The sequence below is a fragment of the Pungitius pungitius genome, chromosome 5, assembly GCF_949316345.1.
Source record: "Pungitius pungitius chromosome 5, fPunPun2.1, whole genome shotgun sequence".
In the NCBI taxonomy this organism is placed as follows: Eukaryota; Metazoa; Chordata; class Actinopteri; order Perciformes; family Gasterosteidae; genus Pungitius; species Pungitius pungitius.
In genome coordinates, this window is record NC_084904.1 from 6,194,895 (window position 1) to 6,213,806 (window position 18,912).

Consider the following 18,912-nt stretch of genomic DNA (forward strand, 5'->3'; position numbering starts at 1 on the left):
GAGCGTGCTGAGGATTTTGTATTTTCGTGTTTTTCTTTGTCACACGCAATGTAAGACACGCAGCGCTGAGACGGATGGCTGCAAGAGGATAAGGGCGAGCATGTGGCATCCAAGTGAAGGAGAGAAAATATGCTAAGCAGAAAATCAGAGGTGCCCCCACCGCCCCCCCCAGTGCTAAACAGCCAATCACGTGCCGCCCCAGTGTGTGTCACCAGCCAGCAGGAGGCAGAATTAGTCCTGGTTAGCTGCCAGAGCCCCGCCGAGTGGCTGATTAGTCTTTTAGGCTGAAGAGGAGACAGAATGTAAAAAAAAGTGCCACAGCATATCTGAGACTCTTCTGCACAGCGGACAAAGGAAACGACTTTGCGTGCAAAGAGGTGAAGTTATTCTCGCCTCGTGAAGGAGGAGCACTACACTCAACAACAAGTACATTTACCAGCGTTACGTTTATAAAAAAAAAAAAAATCATGCATTTACAAACTGATTGAGGAGGACTAATGCCTTTTGGTGCAGGTATAAAGGGTGTAAAAGTATTTGACTATTTAAATTTTACTTTGACCTTTGAAGCGTACTCGAGCAATACCAACAAACACAGTTCATGACACAATCTGATTAGCAAATCAATGTGTCTGTTGGTGTAATGTAAACCTACCAAAAGGTTGAGGCCTGTATATAAACATATACATATATATTTATATGTATATATAATATCAATATTATCTCAAAGATTACAAGAACAACGCTACAACGCTATCAATAAGCTGATGTCATGATTAGCTCGCTGCACTATTTGGGCCCTGTGGATTCCCTGGATCCATCTTTCCTCAATCGTTCTCAATGTCATCACATCCCTGTTAATTCATTTTGCCACATCTCGCTCCGTTTCCCGTATCTTTGCCTGCTTGTAATCTGTTTCTGTCTCTTTCTTTCTTCTTTTTTTTTTTTTACCAGCACAAACATTTGCGTTTATCTATTTGTAGTCTAATAGAAAGAAATGGCAGCACATCTGTATGTTCCTTTTGGGGGACTAGATGACTTTGAGCACCAGATGCCGATGTTCCTCCCGAGTCACTGCTGTGATCGAGCCGATCCTTAACTGTCTCCAATAAAGAGGCACACACACACACACACACACACACACACACACACACACACAGTGGGGAGGCGGGATTAACCTGCTGGTAGCGCAGCAAATCCAGCCGCCTCTGACTCGCCCGTATCTGAGTCTGAGGAGGCCTGGTTATCCCTTCTCACAAGCTCCCTGTTCAAAGGGGCTGCCGCCGGGGATTAATGACGTGTTAGAGGGGCGAGCATGAGGGATTTGGACGCAGCCTGCATTCAGGACAGGAGATTATCCAGACCTGTGCTCAATGAAGTGTGATTAGTTAGACATTTAACCCCCGACACACACAGACACCGACAGACAGGATATTGTTCCACATGCAGAGGACGGGCATGTGTCTGTCACCCGTCTATTGGGCTCCAGGATTAAGGCGCCTGTTTTTATCTTGTCTTTCCTTTCGAATTTTAGACACATATATTTCTCCTTTTACCTTTGCATCTACCAAAGGGTTCGTATGAGAACCCTATGATATATTACAAAAGCCAGCAACACATGTCAATTTCCACCCGCTACATGCATAAAGTCTTTTCAATACAAGCTTTAACCTCAGAGGAAAGAGCTCAGTTAGGTTTAACTGAGTTTGTGAAATACTTAGTTAGATTTAGCAAAGGATTATGAAGTACTTAGTTAGGCTTAGGCAACAAAGCCATTTAGTCAGATTTAGGAAGCGTTCATTAAATTAGGTTTAGGTAACAAAACCATTGAGTTAGGTTTAAGAAAAGAGTATTGTTTGGGTAAAAATAACAGCACTTCTAGAAATTGAAATGGCGGTTTTACAGAATAACGCAACCATTCAGTAAGGAAGTGGAAAGTAAGGGTGGGCTGCGACTGGGGCTCATCCCACTTTCCTGCAGGAGAAAGCGTTTCAATTGCAGTCGGGTTTAATCAAACACAACCATGATCTCCCCATGACTTTTAACATCATACAGTTGGCATTGACCATTCATTGATTTGGGTTCGGGGTGAAATAACTACTGTAAATGTCTTCCCTCCTCCAGTCAGAGCTTCTCACTTCAAGACGTTAAGCAGCACCCACTGGAGTTTTCTTGTGAACCCGTTGTGTGCAAAATCCAACCTGGTGGCTCCAGTGACCAGAATTAAGAGTGAACTCGTCTCACTGGTGGCCTTGTTTTCTCATGTCAGATCTTAGAGAAACGTCTGTGTTGGACAGCGACCGCTTCATAACCAGTTTCAAGTTCCGCCAAGTACGAAGGTTTAAATGACAACTAAAACCACAACGACCTTTGGTTTCATCCAGGACAAGAACGGCAGTCCTCCTGGGAGCAAGTCCTGCATGTTCTCTTTGGGAAAACAACACTCAGTAGACTTCTCTTTCAAAGCCCAGCAGAGGGTAAATACTATGCCACTGCATGGATGTCAAAGTTAGTAATATAGGGAGGTAGTATGATATGAAAGCTCAGCTGATATGATATTAGAGATCAGCAGATATGTGTGTGTTCATATATATATATATGTGTGTGAGAGGGGATGCAGGACTGGAACCAGAGATGGCTGCAGCAAGATTAAGAGACACGTGTACAGGAGCTGATGTTAAGGCCGGGGTTTTCTTCTTATAACCCTTACCCACCTCAGCCCGCGTCAAACCCACCTGCTCCCCCCTTAATCCCCTTCCGCCCCGATAAGCCACTCACCCAGCCTTCCATGCTATACACACACACACACACACACACACACATCTAGCTTGCGTTACCCTCAAAATCGGCCCCTGTGCAATCTTCCCAGGGCATCAGCTGCCAAATGAAGTTCCTCTTTAGAAAAAAAAAAAAAAAGAAATACCAAGTTGGCCGCCGCGTCGCCTGAGGCTGGCAGTGGAGACGGCCGGCCCTCATGTTGAAGCCAATAATCCGGCGTCGGGGCTTCAGGTGCGCGAAGGGATGTGATTGACAGGCCTCGATATGAAGCCCCTCGCCTCACTTGACATTTGGGTTTCATAAGGTCTGGAACAAAAGGCAGGGGCAAAATAATCAGAGAGGGGCGCAGGCAAATAAATCTGTTTATTCCTCCCCCTGTCCTCCTCCCCGCGCCTCCACATCATAGCTCAAGCCTTTGGAGGGGGCGAATAAGAAGGGGGGGGGGGGGGGGGGGGCTTGATATTACCTTTTCAGAGCCTTAGTGGATTCACGCAGACGACAGCAGGTCACTTTAGGCCCCTGTGCTTACCTGAGATATTAGTTTGTATGTGCGGTAGATGGAGGTGTGTATTTGAATGGCTGAGGCGCCGGCTATGTGTGCACACGCCACGTGTATGTATGTGGGGGGAGAGGCAGGGACAACATGGAGGACAGGTGGACAGAAGAGGACGGACGGGCTGAGATGGATCGGGGTGTCATATCGTATATATACCCGTTTGTACGCCCGCGGGTGTTTGAATGAATGAAAGGTGAAGCGACGACTGAAGTCCTGCCCTTTTAGGCACACGGGCAGGAAACGTCAGCCGCAAGAGGAGATCAGAGCAGATCAGAGGAGGACAGAGGAGATCAGAGGAGGACAGAGGGAATGTAAGGCTTGATGCAGCAGAGGAGGATTGAGATTTCAAGACGCAGTTGGTTAGTGTAGCGTACAGATTTACGGTGTGTTAAGCCAAGCAGCTGACCCCAGCAGTCATTTCATCCACCCACATGGGTGTGTGTGTGTGTGTGTGTGTGTGTGTGTGTGTGTGAGAGAGAGAGAGAGAGAGAGAGAGAGAGAGAGAGAGAGAGTCTGAATTATCCACCAATATGTTTTCCTTTTCTGCCATATACTCGACAATCAGACAACTTTTTCTCAGTCATTTAGCAGTTTTGTTGTTATCAATAAATAATACATTAAACAAATACATTTGGGTATTTGGGTACTTCATTACTTTAGAAGATTAGACTTAACTGATGGGATGGATGGGGCTTCCAGAGCCAACCAGCTGAATAGAAAATAAATAAACTCGGCCAGCTGCAACATTGAAGTGATGCATCAATCAATACAAACTGATAATGAATATAGGACATATTCTCAATTTTGCATCATAATGTATTCTGGTACTCTAAGTAAATATGAATAATAATGTTTTGAACCTAATGAATTCACATTTGAATTGTGTGTGTGTGTGTGTGTGTGTGTGTGTCTACACTGTAGAAGAACTTTTTACTGACAGTACACCTAAAAATAACCAAGTCATGGTTTCTGGATAGATGTCATTTTGTGGAGTTTATTGAACAAATGATTTAATGACTTTTGTAACTTTGAGGAGCACAAAGCGAGCGCCATAGTCCCGTTATAGAAAGGAATCTCCCCAAACTCACACTGAAACTATTTAGACCGTAAAATAGGCTTTAGCTAAGAGGGGGATGGACTGCACCTCTAAGTATTGATCTATCTGACTTTTGTACTAATCATGATTCTAATTAAAATTTTTGTAAATCAGATTTTATATCATCTACAGGCATGAAACCCGTATAACTGATGTTAAACTGTTAATTTGCGATTCTATTAAAAAAGAAGAACATTAGACCCTTCTATCTTCAGCCTTTGTGTAAAAAAGAACAAGTCAACACTCGGATCAACAGATAGTTGGCAGATTAATCCCCGTGACATCCAGACTGAGGGCCCCACGTGGGGAGTCTGCCTGGATTGCACCCAGTTGGTGGTGATTGGACCACACATTGATGATTGGCGCGAGGATGGAGCTCAGTGCGCACTCATCCGTCGCCATTGGTCGTCTGTAATGGTCGCTCCTCCCTCAGACAGTATGCCATTGGCTTTTGGGGGGGGGGGGGGGGGGTTAGGGAACTTGTAGTTCTTCGCAGCGGACGCACATCTGTAGCGCTCGTCATTGACTTATAAGAATTCAACTACACGTCCCGACGTTGCGCCACGGCCTCCCGTAATTGTTGTGAATATGTAATTTGCGCTCGCGCGACCGGTCGCTTCTGGATTGGACTGCGCAGCTCCAGAGGACAGAGCCGCGCTCCAGAGGACGGAGCCGCTCTCCAGAGGACGGAGCGGTCGGGCCGTGATGTGGAACATGAACGCAGTTTCTGCGGAGCTATGAACAGATGCGCCGCGTGACGACGGCACGCCGTGGATGAAGCCCACGTCACGATGAGTCAAAAGTCGGTGCTTTATAGATACAATCACAGGAAATAGAGGATTTGGTGGTAGTTTAGGTGGAAACCGTTCAGCTTTGGGCGCGCAGAATCGCGTGCTGGAGATTTTGGAAAGGACTGACACAACTCTACTCTGAATTAACTTTTGCTCCACTGTCGGAACAGAATGAGTGCCGGCCAGAGGTCGGAGGATATTTCCACTCTCACGCAAACCGGCCACTGACAGATCCTTTGTTTACGCACGGGCAGAGAGGGAGCCGTGCGCACACGTTTTGGTTTCGCGTGTTTATGTGGATCCACTTTTTCTGCTTTTAAATGATACGCGATCTGAGCAAGATGTACCCCCCGGCCCGGCATCCGGTAAGTACAGTGGGGGGCATCGGCCGAAGCGGTGTATCCAAATCTGCGCGCATTAGCAGCTGCGCGCTTGGCGCGTAATCAGTTATGATCCAAGTTTTAACCCGTGCCACTGCGCGCTCGCACGGACAATTTCACTCATTGTCAACCGCTGCAGCTGTGTGTGAGCGTGTTTGTTGTGTGAATGCGCGCGCGCGTGTGTATATGCGTACGCGTGTGCGTGGGCGAACGTGTAAGGAGACCCATTGTCCATTACAGTCTTGTCTGTGTGTTGTGACACTGAACTCTGGTGGCTCAGTTCTTCCTCTCTCTCCTCCCCTCCCCTCCCCCTCCCCCCCTACACGCGCCCTTTGCCTTTGGGGTGAGGTTCCCCACCAGCCGGGACAGCCGCTAAAGTTCACTGTCACCGAGTCCTGCGACCGGATCAAAGAGGAGTTCCACTTCCTGCAAGCCCAGTACCACAGGTGAGAGGTCTGCGTGGAGCATGAAGGAAACACCTGCACCACCCGCACATCAGCAAAACACTGATACAGATGTTACCAAAAGGGTCCAGCGAGTGACAGTAGATCTGATCTATGATTTATTCGAATATTTGAGAACAATGAGTCCATTTATTCATTTTTTGTGATGGTAGATGATTAATGAGAAAATAATCAGTAGGTTAATTCATAATGAAAACCAGACCTAGATCATATTATTAACCAAGAGGTGCTGGCTCGAGATTTGATTGAGACCAATACAAAGAGTTGCGACTTGAATGAAACTTTAATGTGTTCTGACTGAAATGACTTAATGCTTTTTCCCTAAAGCCCAAAGGTTACAAAGTATGTCACAAATCAATTAACGCTAACAGTACACATCCCATGCTATTTGGTGGAGAACATATAGCATATATAACATATAGCTTGTTTACCTCTGAACTCCAAATGAAGGACTTCAGTCTGGACTCAGGCCTTGGCTTTGTATTTGGATTCATTTTGTGGGATTTCTTGATTTGAATCCATTTTCTTGACTTTGGTTTGGATCTTGGGACGTGACTCGAGGACATGAGTGTGAAAACCTGAGCCTCATTTGTGACATGCCAAACAATGACATGGTCCCAGTTCATGGGAGGGACGCCTCCAGATTATGAGGAAAGGGGTCATCTCTGTGATGCTGACCTCCCTTGCACCAGTCGTGTATAAGTCAAACTGTAAGACCAAACAATTCCCCTGAAAAGTCAGGACGCGACGGCATGAAAAACATTCTCTGTTCCAAGTAGACACCCAACAGGAGATCAACATCCAAACCCGCCTCCCACTCTCTCTATAAGTTACGAAACCTTTGTGAAGGTTGTCCAATCCGCCGCAGTTCAAGCCCGACCTGCCGGGCAGTGGTCACTGTCGGAAACGCAGGCCCATCAGGCTCCAACGGAGGTTCGCCTCGAAGTAATCAAGAATCAACATTGGAATCTCTTCCGTGAAGTTTCTGCATGCAGCGCCACGGCGTCCTGACTCAACACCGAGTGCCACGTGTGTAACAATTAGGTGTAAAAGCTTGCTGTTGCGATTTTGTTTTTCCATTAACAGAAACAGTTAAGCCTCTGTCTAACCACCGTTGTAAAATGCATCCTGACTACATGGTCACCTTTTTGTCGACGGTGCAGTTTGGGCATCCGCTCACACTGTAAAGAATATATGATGAGGTTGGTGTGGTCGTTAATTGATCCATTAACTACTGCACTGCACCCTGCTGAGTAAGTGTCTCTGCCTGTTTGGAGTGTTTTTCCTGCACTCCCTAAGTTTCAAAATGTGAATTTAAAGCCACAGGATGTAGTCACTTTCCGGCTCATATTTTGTCAATTTGTTTTCGGATGAGGTATCGTTTTTGTGTGAGTGTCTTCATCTGATTCACACAAACGTTCCATTCTCCCTCTGCCCGACAGTCTGAAATTGGAGTGTGAGAAACTGGCCAGTGAGAAAACGGAGATGCAGAGACACTATGTCATGGTGAGTTTCAGTGTGTGTGTGTGTGTGTGTGTGTGGACCCATCAGTATTTTTAGTTTTGTTCTAAAAAAGCAACACGTTTGTGTTTCACCTTTCAACTCAACCTTCCTTTCATCTTTTTTTTTTTCAGTACTACGAAATGTCGTACGGACTTAACATTGAGATGCACAAGCAGGTAAGAAAGCTTCTTTTATTTCTTAGCTTTTACAAAACCGAGTTAAACCTCTGTTTCAGAGGAATGGCTAAAAGATACCTTTTATTTTTCTAAATTTGATCTGATCTGTAAAATATTTATACTGGTCTGTGAAGTTGAAGATGATTTATTCATTGCTGCCGGGGCTACTAGGTTCTTTGCTAGAAAGGCCAATCTGCAGTCATTGATGGCAGTTTGGAATAAAAACAAACCTGAAGTTTTTCCGGTTTCAAATGTCCCACCAGGTTTTAAACCTACTGCACAGAATGATTGCTTTGTTAATCTTTATTTTTGTATCTTCCCATAGTGGTCTCTTTGCCTTTCTTTGGTCTGAAAAAGTCCTTTTAGTTAACCCTTGTTCTCCCTTGTGATGTGTCACAGGCTACAGAGCTGATCATCTGATTTTCCTAAAAGTACCCGACTGGTGATCTTTGAAAAACCCCAAAGGATTTATGAAACACTTTTTAGAAAGGCCTTAGCAGAACCCCTAAAGACCGTCTCTTAACATTTGATGAAAAGAGATCCTTTGTCCTTCATGTGGAGCCGATTCGTTGTGGACAAAGAGCCCGTCTTCTCTCAGGCAAAAAACAACATATTCAAGTGTTTATTCAACTTCTTTGTCTATTTGCAAAATATTGCAAAATAAGATAAGGCTTCTTTTACATATTTTATATTTCAGAAAAAAGTTATTGTCTTAATGTAACCATTAAACGGGGAAGTTTCTTGGTGTAATCTGTTAGTTACTTTATCAAACTGCTCTGTTCCCTTCTCCAAACACGCACACTGTAGCCAGAATGGACCCTTTGTATTAACATGAATAACAAATATCAGTTTTGGTAATAAATCTGTTATGCTTTTCATACACAATATTGTATTCTTATTTGGCATATTGTGAGTGATTCCTGGCTGCCTAAACCATCCTGGAATAACATGGTCAAAAGAGCAACCCACAGCATTTTTTTTCCTTTGTATCCAGAGGGTTAAAAGCATTTGGGAAGATTCTGGCGGCCAGATTTATCCAACAAGCTTCTTTTTTCGACAAAAATGGTTTGCTCTGCTGTGACTTAAATGCGGGGAAAAGAAATGCACACCCCAAAAAATATACAATACAGGTGTTTCATTACATGACGGTGTAACCCCCCCCCCCCCCCTTGCCCCCGAAAAAGCAGTAAAAGTAATTCCAAGTGTAATGATTTCATCAGCTAAATTGAATGAGAAATACGGGCTGAAAATATGAGCGTGGTGAACAAGGGTTTGGCCTTTAACGAGCCTTCACTTTACCTCTCGCCTGGTTTTTTTTTTTTTTTTAACCGCCGTGGGTCATTAGCATAAACGTCTGTGTTAACTGCACATGAGCTGCCAGGCTACACGGCTGGCTAAACGAGCTACGTGCTCATATCCCCAGAACGGGTGCCTGTGTGTGTGTGTGTGTGTGTGTGTGATAAATGCTCTGCCTTTGCTCCTGTGGGTCTGTGTATCTATACTGTATGTTCACTGTGTTTCAGGGAATCTGTAAACCAGCCTGTATGTACATCATATCCAACATGTTTGCTGACTGTAGCGTGTGCGTGCATTTGTGTGCACGCTCACTATGATTGTTTATTTAGTTGTGTGTGTGTGTGTGTGTGTGTCTGCCTTTGTGTAATCGTGCCCGTACTGTGTGCTAATTTGTCGGCAACCTTTTTCTCGTGTGTGTTTTCGTCTTTGTGGGATCTTCTGCTGTAGTGTGTGTGAATGTCGCGCACACATGCAACCTTTTAGCGGCTCACTAATCAGACTTGTGTGAGGATGTATGGGGAGTGTCCTCTATGAATCCTTCCGTGTGTTTGTGTGCGTGTAGGTGTTGGGGGAGGGTGTTATTGGGGGAAAGGGAACAAACATAAAAGAGGTGAAATGTGGCGGTGGCTCCTTGTGGTGCCCGAGGATTTCTGTCAGGGAGCCGTTTTGGACAGCGGATCCCTTATTTCTCCTAGCGACGTGTGTGTGTGTGTGTGTGTGTGTGGGAGAGAGAGGTTTGTGGACAGGATGTGTTTTGTGGACCCTTACACCAGCAGTAATGTGAGTCTCTTCTACCCGCTTCGCAGATGCAACGCGCCTGGCTCGTTGAGTGGAGGACGAGGCGGCCGAGGCGGGTTGTTAATATTGCTTGCTTAGCATTTTTCCGAGGCTAATAGGCCACAGTGATGTGTTTTTTTTTATTGTTCGGCTCTTCCCCGTGGTATTTACACAGGAGGGCCCCGCTGCCCCTCGTTAAAGACAAATTGACTCCTAGATGGAGGAGAGGACGGGGAGGCGGGGGGGGGGGGGGGGGGTCCGAGAGTTCCAAGAGGACAGCTAATCAATTGCAAATTAGCGGGGCTGAATAAGAAATAAAACAAGCGAGGGGACAGGGAGGGAGGGGGGCGAGAGGAGGGAGTAATGAGGCGTTTTGATGCAGAAGACTGGCAGCGTTTTCAACCAGGACTGACAACTTGTTAAAAAGCAATGGAGAGGGACATTGTTTTTTTTTGATGAGGATTTTGGTCACGTAATGTCTCAGAATGTGCATTCAGAAGAACATAACAGGTGTCAACTTTTGTAAATGACAGAAAATACCATTTAAAAAATGATTATTTATATATTTTCTGATGGTTTACAAATACAAATCCATCACATAGAGCATTTTTGATAATCTTCAGATCAGGTTATCCTTTCTGTGTGTAACAGCTGAGTTGGGAGCGTTTTTCAGGGTCAAAAATGGTCCGAATGAACGAAGCAGGGTCCCCAGGGGATGGACTGTAGTTTGATGAGAGTTAGATAAGAAGACCACAACCACTTTCTGTATCCCTCTGCTAAATATGTTAATAGGATGTAGCACATTGCTGATAGCATGTAGCACATTATCTGCTACGCCCGCAACTGCGTCCTTTACACGCCGGACTAACTCTGCATGGCGCCCTTTGTCCAATCCTCCCTGTCTGACCCACCTATCCGGCTGTGTCTTTAACTAACACACACGTCACAAGGGAATACAGCCTTTATATGGTGGGCTCCATTAGGTGTATTAGCTGGTGGTGGAAAGTGGTGCTGATGTGGTGCTTACAATGCTCCAAAGGGGAGATGGACATCTGATCTTCTTTCTGACCCAATCTGACTCCGGGGCTCCTGCCTAATCTAATTTCTTTGCTATTAGGAGTATTTTAGGTTGTTTTATTATTTTCTCTGATGGGTTTTGTGCAATATCTCTGGGAATAAGTGATTATTGCTAAGGTCTTATTTTGTGCTGTGCTAGCTACAATATGGCAAGTAGGTGCTCTCAAGTAGGTAATGAAAGCATATCCAGGAGCAAATACAGCCCTTGTCACTGTCCATATAAGTCAGGCAGTTGGTGCATGTTTTTGATCCGATCACCAGGGGCCAAATGAGTTTGATGTAACCCACACGCTGCCCGCTGATTCACCCCCCTTCCTCTTTTAGCCGGAGGAACGTTCCTCTGGGCGACTCACACGGAGAGGTTCAAAGATAAATTCAGCGCAAATGATCTTGCCCCCGAGGTTTCTCCGCTTTATGTGACCGCCGAGTCTTCTAATCTGGCAATAAGCTCCCTGGATCGACCCGAGTTTGAGTCCTCACCTTAGAGGACTCTCTGCCAAGTTGTTTCTCGTTATTTATCCGCTGTCGAGGCGTTTGACAGGTTCGGGTCAGAGTCGAGGCCTGCTAGCTGCAGAACAACAACAACAACAACAACAACAACAAAAACAACAAAATCTCCAGGTTTACACAATCCACAGGACACTTAAAAAAAAAGAAAAAGTGGCCGGGCTTTTGCCTCTGTATGAACAGACGTGGTTGGCCAAACCGGATGACTTCCCCTGCACTCTGGCCGACAGTCACACCGGTCTGCCATTGATGTAAAATGTCACCTGGAATTGGTTGTGTTGCCTGGCGGGGGAAAAAGTATTTCCATTTCCTTTTTCTGCTCCACCACTTTTGTTTCCTTTTCTGTGCCAACATCTCAGGTTCACCTCTTCAACAAGAATCGATTGGTGGTTCAGGCTGTTGGTTGTAGTTGTTAGTGGAGATCTGCAGCTTTACTTTTGTCAACTTTAGAGCCTATTTGCTACCACGGTGTTGCATTACAAACAAAGCACAAGTCTGCTCTCCTTTCTGTGGATTTTAAGCACTGGGATCTGTATTCACCGTCCGGTGAATCATTGTTAATGGTATATAATCTTGAGAAAGAAAGCAATTTACTTCCCTACCCTGGGACAAGAGTGTGTAGATTACTCATGTAGCTACTACCTGGTTAGCTGGCCAACAGTAGCTTGTTAAATCGGTGTTGTTAAGTACTTTTATGCTGAAGTTACTGTGGTTACAGAAAAGGCAGAACATCCAACTACAGCCGAGAGGAGAGCCGGCCGCTGCCCCGGAGGCACTAGGGTTTGCGTGTTTCAGCGCTCCCTCTCTGGAGACGATGGCCTCCTCTTGGCAAAGTAATTCTTGTCTCATCTGTGGTCTGATGGACAGTAAATCCATCAAATGCCGTGACCCATATCGCTAGTTTCCACGCTAACGCAGCTGTCACGTTCTGCCGTTTTTCAAAATGATGCAGCAGGTGGACTCGCTCAAACCTCTCCAACCCCCTCAAATACTTCAAAATCAATAGTGATAATGGTGCCATCCATTCACTGTGTCCTTGAACATCTAATTCTTCATGCTAGATGCTTCCTTCAGTCATTCACTTCAGGAGCAAATGTTTTGTTCATGGCCTCCATTTGCTCTCCACACACCTAACTAAGGTACCCTTGAGCAATGCACTAACCAACAACTGCGGTGGAGTCCTGGCCGCTGGGGAGCCAGTGTGCATTACACCCAACCAAGCTGTAAAAGGGCATGTGTGCACAGCAAGTCTTCCCTGGATAAACGTTAAATATTAAAAGAAAATGTCAGTGTTTTAGGTTTGCATGGGGGAGAAGCTGCAGTACTTCACAGGTAAATTGATGGCTCCCTACTTCCTGTGTCTTGCAAAATGTCAATTGCCTTGGATGTCTTTAAAAATCTCAAAATGTCCTGGCAAATAGTTGAATTGTGAAGCTTGAATATTGAAAGAATGAATGGTGTTGGTGGAACTATTGAGGGAATTCCCCCTCAAATCTTTGGGAATGCCAGAAGAGGCTTCTGCTATTATATTTGGTTTGGCTGTCACTAATCTTCTAGTCTAAATGGTAAAAACTTAATCAGTGCTGAGCACAGGACTTTTGTCTCTGCAAAGAGAAACAAATCAGACTTTCTGCTGATCTATACCAAGTACTAATCCAAAATTACACTAATACACTGCAGCTGGAATCACTTTGTAAACTTCTTAACTTCAGGTACTTATAAATGTTCTACCTGAAAGCTGGTGTCATGGAGATCTCCAGTGTACTCCCAGGAATGATTTATTGATTAGTCGAGTGACAGAACATTGATGGAGCTTAATGTAGTGCTGGCCGAAGGAGGTCCCCGAGGTGCAGAATTACTTTGAGTCTGATCCCTTCAAGGCTCGGAGATTTCCTCTCAACAATCCACTCAACGCAGTCTTTAGTTCCTGTAGAAACAGCCCACACCTATTGCTTCCAGTTCTTGCAGATCCATACCTTTCAAAATAACATACTTAACAGAAGTAGCAGTACACACACTGTACCTCTCGACCGCTTTCTGTCGATTGCCTAGGTACAATGGGGACATTAAACCTTTTGCAGACTCAGTGTTTCAACGCTTGATGCGTCTAGCAGTGCGCACGCGGCTGAGCACCTTGCCGCCATTCAGCCGCTGCTACGCAGGCAGACGCTCTGGTTTGGTTCGATGTCTTATTCAAAACCTGCATACGTCTCGGTTTGGAGTTGAATGGAGTTTATTTTACTACACCTTTCGTTCCATTAGTGTCTAAAGTGTTTCCCCTTGGTTTGCAGCTTTGGGGGGGGGGCGGGCGAACGGACTGTCGGCTGGTGGAAGTGTGCTAAGTTAAAAGTTCAAACTTTTTAAAGTTAAAAGAAAGAGATATAGACCTATAGGGAAAGTAACCGTAAAATGAGGTTCAATTACTTCTGTTGTGTCATGTGATGTGTAAAACATAAAACCTTCAAGACTTTTTGGGGGGGCGGGGGTGCCGCTTGGTATAATGTTAGGGGAAACACTGGTCTGGATTGTGGGTTGCATTAATTCAAATAGACAACGTATGACCCAATACAACAGTGGTTGTTGCAGACACAACTGGTGGGTCTGTCCCGTATCTCGTCTTGTGGTGTCTTCCTCAGAAGTTTCTACTTTCCCATTTGGCCTCTCTTTCCTTCAAGCTTCATTCCTGTCTCCTCTGGCCCACTTACCATCACCCTTTCTGTACCCATTTCCCATCCCTGTCACCTTACCTCCACTTCCAGCCACTCCCTCTTGCCCCACAATAATACCCCCCCCCCCCCCCGCCCACCTCCTCCCCTGTCTCCACTTTGCCTCATCAGCTCTGCAGTATCCTGCAACCTGACAACTTGGAACATGCCAATTTCCACTCACTCCCCGTGAGATTGTCAATGGTGCTTACAGCTTTCCTGGCCCTCCAAACCTGATCTGTTCCTGCTGCTTCTTTGTTGCTTTTCCTGACCGGCTCCCTGTTTTGGACTTGTTTGTTCAGACTTTCATCCTGTGGCTAGCGGTAGTTGCAGCACTGTTTGCATCCTGTTGTTTTGGCTTTGCCGATGGATTTTCAATAGTCAAGTCAGAGTGTTCACTATCACTATAGTGAAAATGCTGCTATCCGCTTTTGGAAGTAAAATGATTTGTAAAATCTGGAGCGCGGGAGAGTTCTCTGAGCATGCTTGCAGGTCACCTTATCTTGACTTTCTGTTATATATACGTCGTACATATTTATTCTAACAAATCAAACACTCCTCTCTTTGTGCCGTTTAGTATGTGGTTCTTTTTTCCCTGTGTTTGTGTTTGGATTTGAGTTGCACTGCTATCACTCCCGTTGGGACAGTAGATCAGGCAATTTCCTGTAAAAAAATAAATCTCACCTGATGTGGAGAGAGAGAGAGAGAGAGAGAGCTGTATAATCTTTAAAAGCTGCCCCTCGGGTTGCGTAAAACCATCTGATGAATACAGAGCATGTGTGTTGCTGCTCGTGAGCGCGCTGGTGTTTATGTGCGCCTCGCTGCCATAACCTTCCTCGCACAGATTATCACGGGCTTGTATCGGTGTGTGTGCGTGTCTGAAGGTTTGCTCTTGTGGCCTCCAGGGTGGCTTCTGTTTCTACCGATACCTGAGATCGCCACTGTCAAGGTCGTAGACGTGGAACAAGGCCTTGACATCGTGTTTGAATTAGAGGGACTTTTTCAGCAGTAATTCTTTCTTATTCTGATTAAAATGACGAAAATGTCATATTTCAAGGACATCATTTTCCTCCAAAATCTCTCAAGGTGACGAAATCCTGTGTTTTTATTTTCAAATTTGAAAATTGTCTCATTACAGTGATTTTTTTGCCCCCCTTGCTGAATAGAAAGACATTTTATTGAAACGTATTCATCCAGAGGGAGTCTGATAAATGTCCTCAAGTGATTTCAGTTGAGTCAGACTTGGTTGGGTTTGAAGATTCCAATTATGGAAATGAAAGAAATCTGTCTCTGTGAAGTTAGAAAAGGAGATGACCGCTGGTCTTGAGGCTAGCTCTAGCCGCTACGAGCATAACACACAATAGTCTGAAAATAAGAAGTGGTCTTAGTCATCATGGTTGGTGGTTGAGTTTGCAATCAAATTATTTAAAATATCTGAAAAAATCAGTCACAATATCTGATCTGATTGAGAAAGCCACAGATGTGGTTGGCCAAACCACTATTTGGCATTTGTGTTTGGTTAATAATGAATAAAAAAAAATCATTGACTTGTTAAAGCAATAAATGAAGTATTTATTCAGGTTTTTTTGCCTTCAACCTGAATTGTGTGACTAACTCACTCGCTGGTCAACACGTAACCAACCAGGTTTAGAGCAGTTCACTGTGGTCAGACCTCTCTGCTTTACTTCTACCATTCAATAATAAGGTCTTAGGGCGCTCTGTCTCTCTTTGTGACATTTGTTTCTTGGGTTTTTGGTGACATTGGTACAGAAGCGTCTCATTACTGTGCTGCCTGGGCACCGACTGCACTTGTCAGAGATCATCTTTAAAAAAAGGCACAGTGTGGGTGGCACTTTGATCTTTCTTATCTTGTATTCCTCTGCAGATGAAGTTTGTTTCTAGCGGTTTTGCTTTTTTCATGGCCATCGCTCATAGTATCAGTTCCCGTTTTGTCATTGAAATAGCCAGTTAACTGTTCATTAGAGTGCCTTTAGCTTCTTCAACGTGAGTAGCCTGGAAAATGGGCACAATGAAGCCACCATGGAATGTTATTTCATTATAATAATATTATTATGAATAGTAAGAATGGAAGGAGAGGATCCGGTCTTTGTTGTCTCTGTTGAGGTTGAAAAGATGAATAAAGTTTTCTGCCTTGAAGGTGAATGGTTGATGCTAAAATCGTTTTTGCCTCAAATATTTCAGTTTAATGTGCAAGTTGTAGACGAAGACAACAGATAAGCCCATACATTAATTCATGTTTGAACTCATTTTTCTGTTAATTGAATGATTAATTGATGATTGTCATGACATTAATTGTTGGAACCGGTCGCTACATGGTATTATATTTTGGGGGAATATATTCTTAAAAAGGAGCATGTGATCTATAAGTGTTTTAAAAGCCTTTTTCTTAATCATAACCTTTAAAAGGGACCCCATGGAGTTTTTTCAACTAACATGCAGAGACAAGTCCACATTGAATGTTAATCATTAAAGTCATTGTGCGCATGCTTGAGGTCTTACAAACATATCAAGAACATTTCCGTTTCTTACAGCTCAACAACTGAGAATGCATCCAATGACTCATGTTCCACGGGTGGGCGTCACTTTAATTTAACATGCGCTGCACTTGTCTTGAATTGAGCATATTTTTTAGGTCGTCTGAGGAGGAAGCCTCCAACTCTTCGGCCCTTCTGTGAATTTTAAAGACTTTGTGCGTTATCTGCGCCCACCTCTCTGTCTTGCAGGCGGAGATTGTCAAGCGGCTGAATGCGATCTGTGCCCAAGTCATCCCCTTCCTCTCTCAGGAGGTAAGACCGAATAAAAAAAACACACCCATTGCTGTGATGTAAGACGTGGTGGGTGAGAGGCAGAGCAACTGGAAACAGATAGGACCGAAAAGTGTGCGGTGAATTGGGAGGACAAACAGACAGATATGGACACACACACACTCACACTCACACACAGATTATCCTCGGCTAATCCCTTCTGCTCGGGATAGGCAGATATGCTCTGAATTTATTAAATGTCTCCCACTAACATATGCAGGAGCCTGCGTGTGTGTGTTTAGTGTGTGTGTGTCTGTGTGAGTCCACCTGCATGCACATCAAATAAACAGGTGGTGGGAGTAGGAGTTGTGTTTCACACAGTGTGTTTATTATGGAACCTTTAGGCGTGTTTGTTTAGCTGGTAAATCCTGTCTCTGGAGGAGTTGAAAGTGTGTGTGTGTGTGTGTGTGTTGAGGGGTGGGAACCGTAGGAAGAAGCAAATGTGGACTCCAAAAACCTCTCCTCCAGATTAGCTATGGTTTAGGAGGGTTTAGGGTGGATTAGGAATAATGGCATTAGACGGCGGTGCGGCTCCACGGCCCGAGGCCCACGAGGGGAGGCTTTTTACCGCTTTGTTTCTTTCAAACGTGCACAACTCGTCTGCAGAATCGTTATTATTGATCAGTCAATATGACCGATGTTGTTCCTTGATGCAAAATGTATCCTTATTTCCTTGAAGCAAAATATGTTTAGAATAAATTATTAGATAGGTATGAATGTACTGAGTTGTTATTTATTGCAATAATAGTTTTCAGTTTCCCAGATTGGCCCAATCAAGCTACTATAGTCAGCCATAGACAATATAGGTGTCAGTGCAACTCTATTTCCTTTTACTAGACAGTAATTGAGTCATTTATTTGTAAAAAAGCAGTGTTTTAGTATTTTATTTAGAACGACCCCAGCTTTGATATTCAACACAATTTAGCAGTACTGATGTGATGACTTTGATTCCTTTATTAGATGTGACAGTTACTAGCCAATTCCTGAAGGGATCTAATTCATATTTCACTGTGTATCTTGATCACAGAGAACCGCTGATGTTTAGCGTCAGGTGATCTTCATCTTTGCCTCGAGCGAACTTCTGTAAATTCGGCACAAATCCGAATACGGTCATCAAAGGGCAAGGTCAAAACGCAATATTTCAGGAGCAGTTCGAGGGAATTTCTTCAATTTTGGCACAAACCGTCCACTTGGACGAGTAAATGATGAGTAGAATTGGATAGTCAAAGGTGACAGGTGATTTGCAAAACCACTTGCTGGGCCATAACTAGAAGTCACATGCTAGTGATGACATTTTCACACACAGCAGTGAGTCAGACATGAATGTAAAGTGTGAATTCTAGATTTGCTTTTTGCATCATCTCCCTCAACTGTTGCAAATAGCCGGTCGCTCCATCGAGTATCGCGTCTCGCCGTAACATGAATAATTGGATTAAATCTTAAGCATCTGATCTGGTTGAAATGCCAAAGTAAATTGTTTGTTATTGAATAGCAGGTGTCTGTAATTATAAGGATCATTGATCATTTTGCTTTAGAGCCCAATATCCACCAGAGCAGTGGGTCTTTTCATGTGTGCGAGGCGCGTTCAGAGGGTCAGACTGCTCGTGCTGAGGTGAAGCTGAACCCGGCGGTCGGCTTCATTTCCACGGCGGATAAGCTCTTTCTTCTCTGCCCTGCTTTGATGTTTAGCACTTCCCCCGACTGAATCTTGGCTTCCCTCCCTCACCGTCTGGATCCGTACCCTTTGGATGACTTTGCCCTCATAGCCCGTCTGTCTCCGCTTGTGGGGATGTGTCTGCGTCTCCACAAGTGTGGCTGTTTTCTCCCCATGAGGTTTTTTAAATGAACCACGCCGCTCAGACAACCTCCAGGCGAGCTGCATGGAACGTGTAGTTATGGCGTTTGCTTTTGAAGGAACTGACGGATGTCAAGCTACCCGGCGCGTCAATTCTGACACATGCGTTGTTGAACGCTCACGCATTTG

General features: G+C 44.6%; 1 protein-coding gene across 3 annotated transcripts in view; it reads left to right on the forward strand.

Moving 5' to 3' along the window:
• The first annotated feature begins 4,912 nt into the window (after positions 1-4,912).
• Positions 4,913-18,912, forward strand: part of LOC119225170 (transducin-like enhancer protein 4) — a 29,379-nt gene continuing 15,379 nt past the window's right edge. For all 3 annotated transcript variants that reach the window (XM_037482861.2, XM_037482862.2, XM_037482864.2), the window contains exons 1-5: positions 4,913-5,583; positions 5,959-6,044; positions 7,505-7,568; positions 7,697-7,741; positions 16,848-16,910. In XM_037482861.2, coding sequence (XP_037338758.2) covers positions 5,539-5,583; positions 5,959-6,044; positions 7,505-7,568; positions 7,697-7,741; positions 16,848-16,910 — 303 coding nt within the window. In that variant the 5' untranslated portion in view covers positions 4,913-5,538. The remainder of the gene's footprint in view (positions 5,584-5,958; positions 6,045-7,504; positions 7,569-7,696; positions 7,742-16,847; positions 16,911-18,912) is intronic.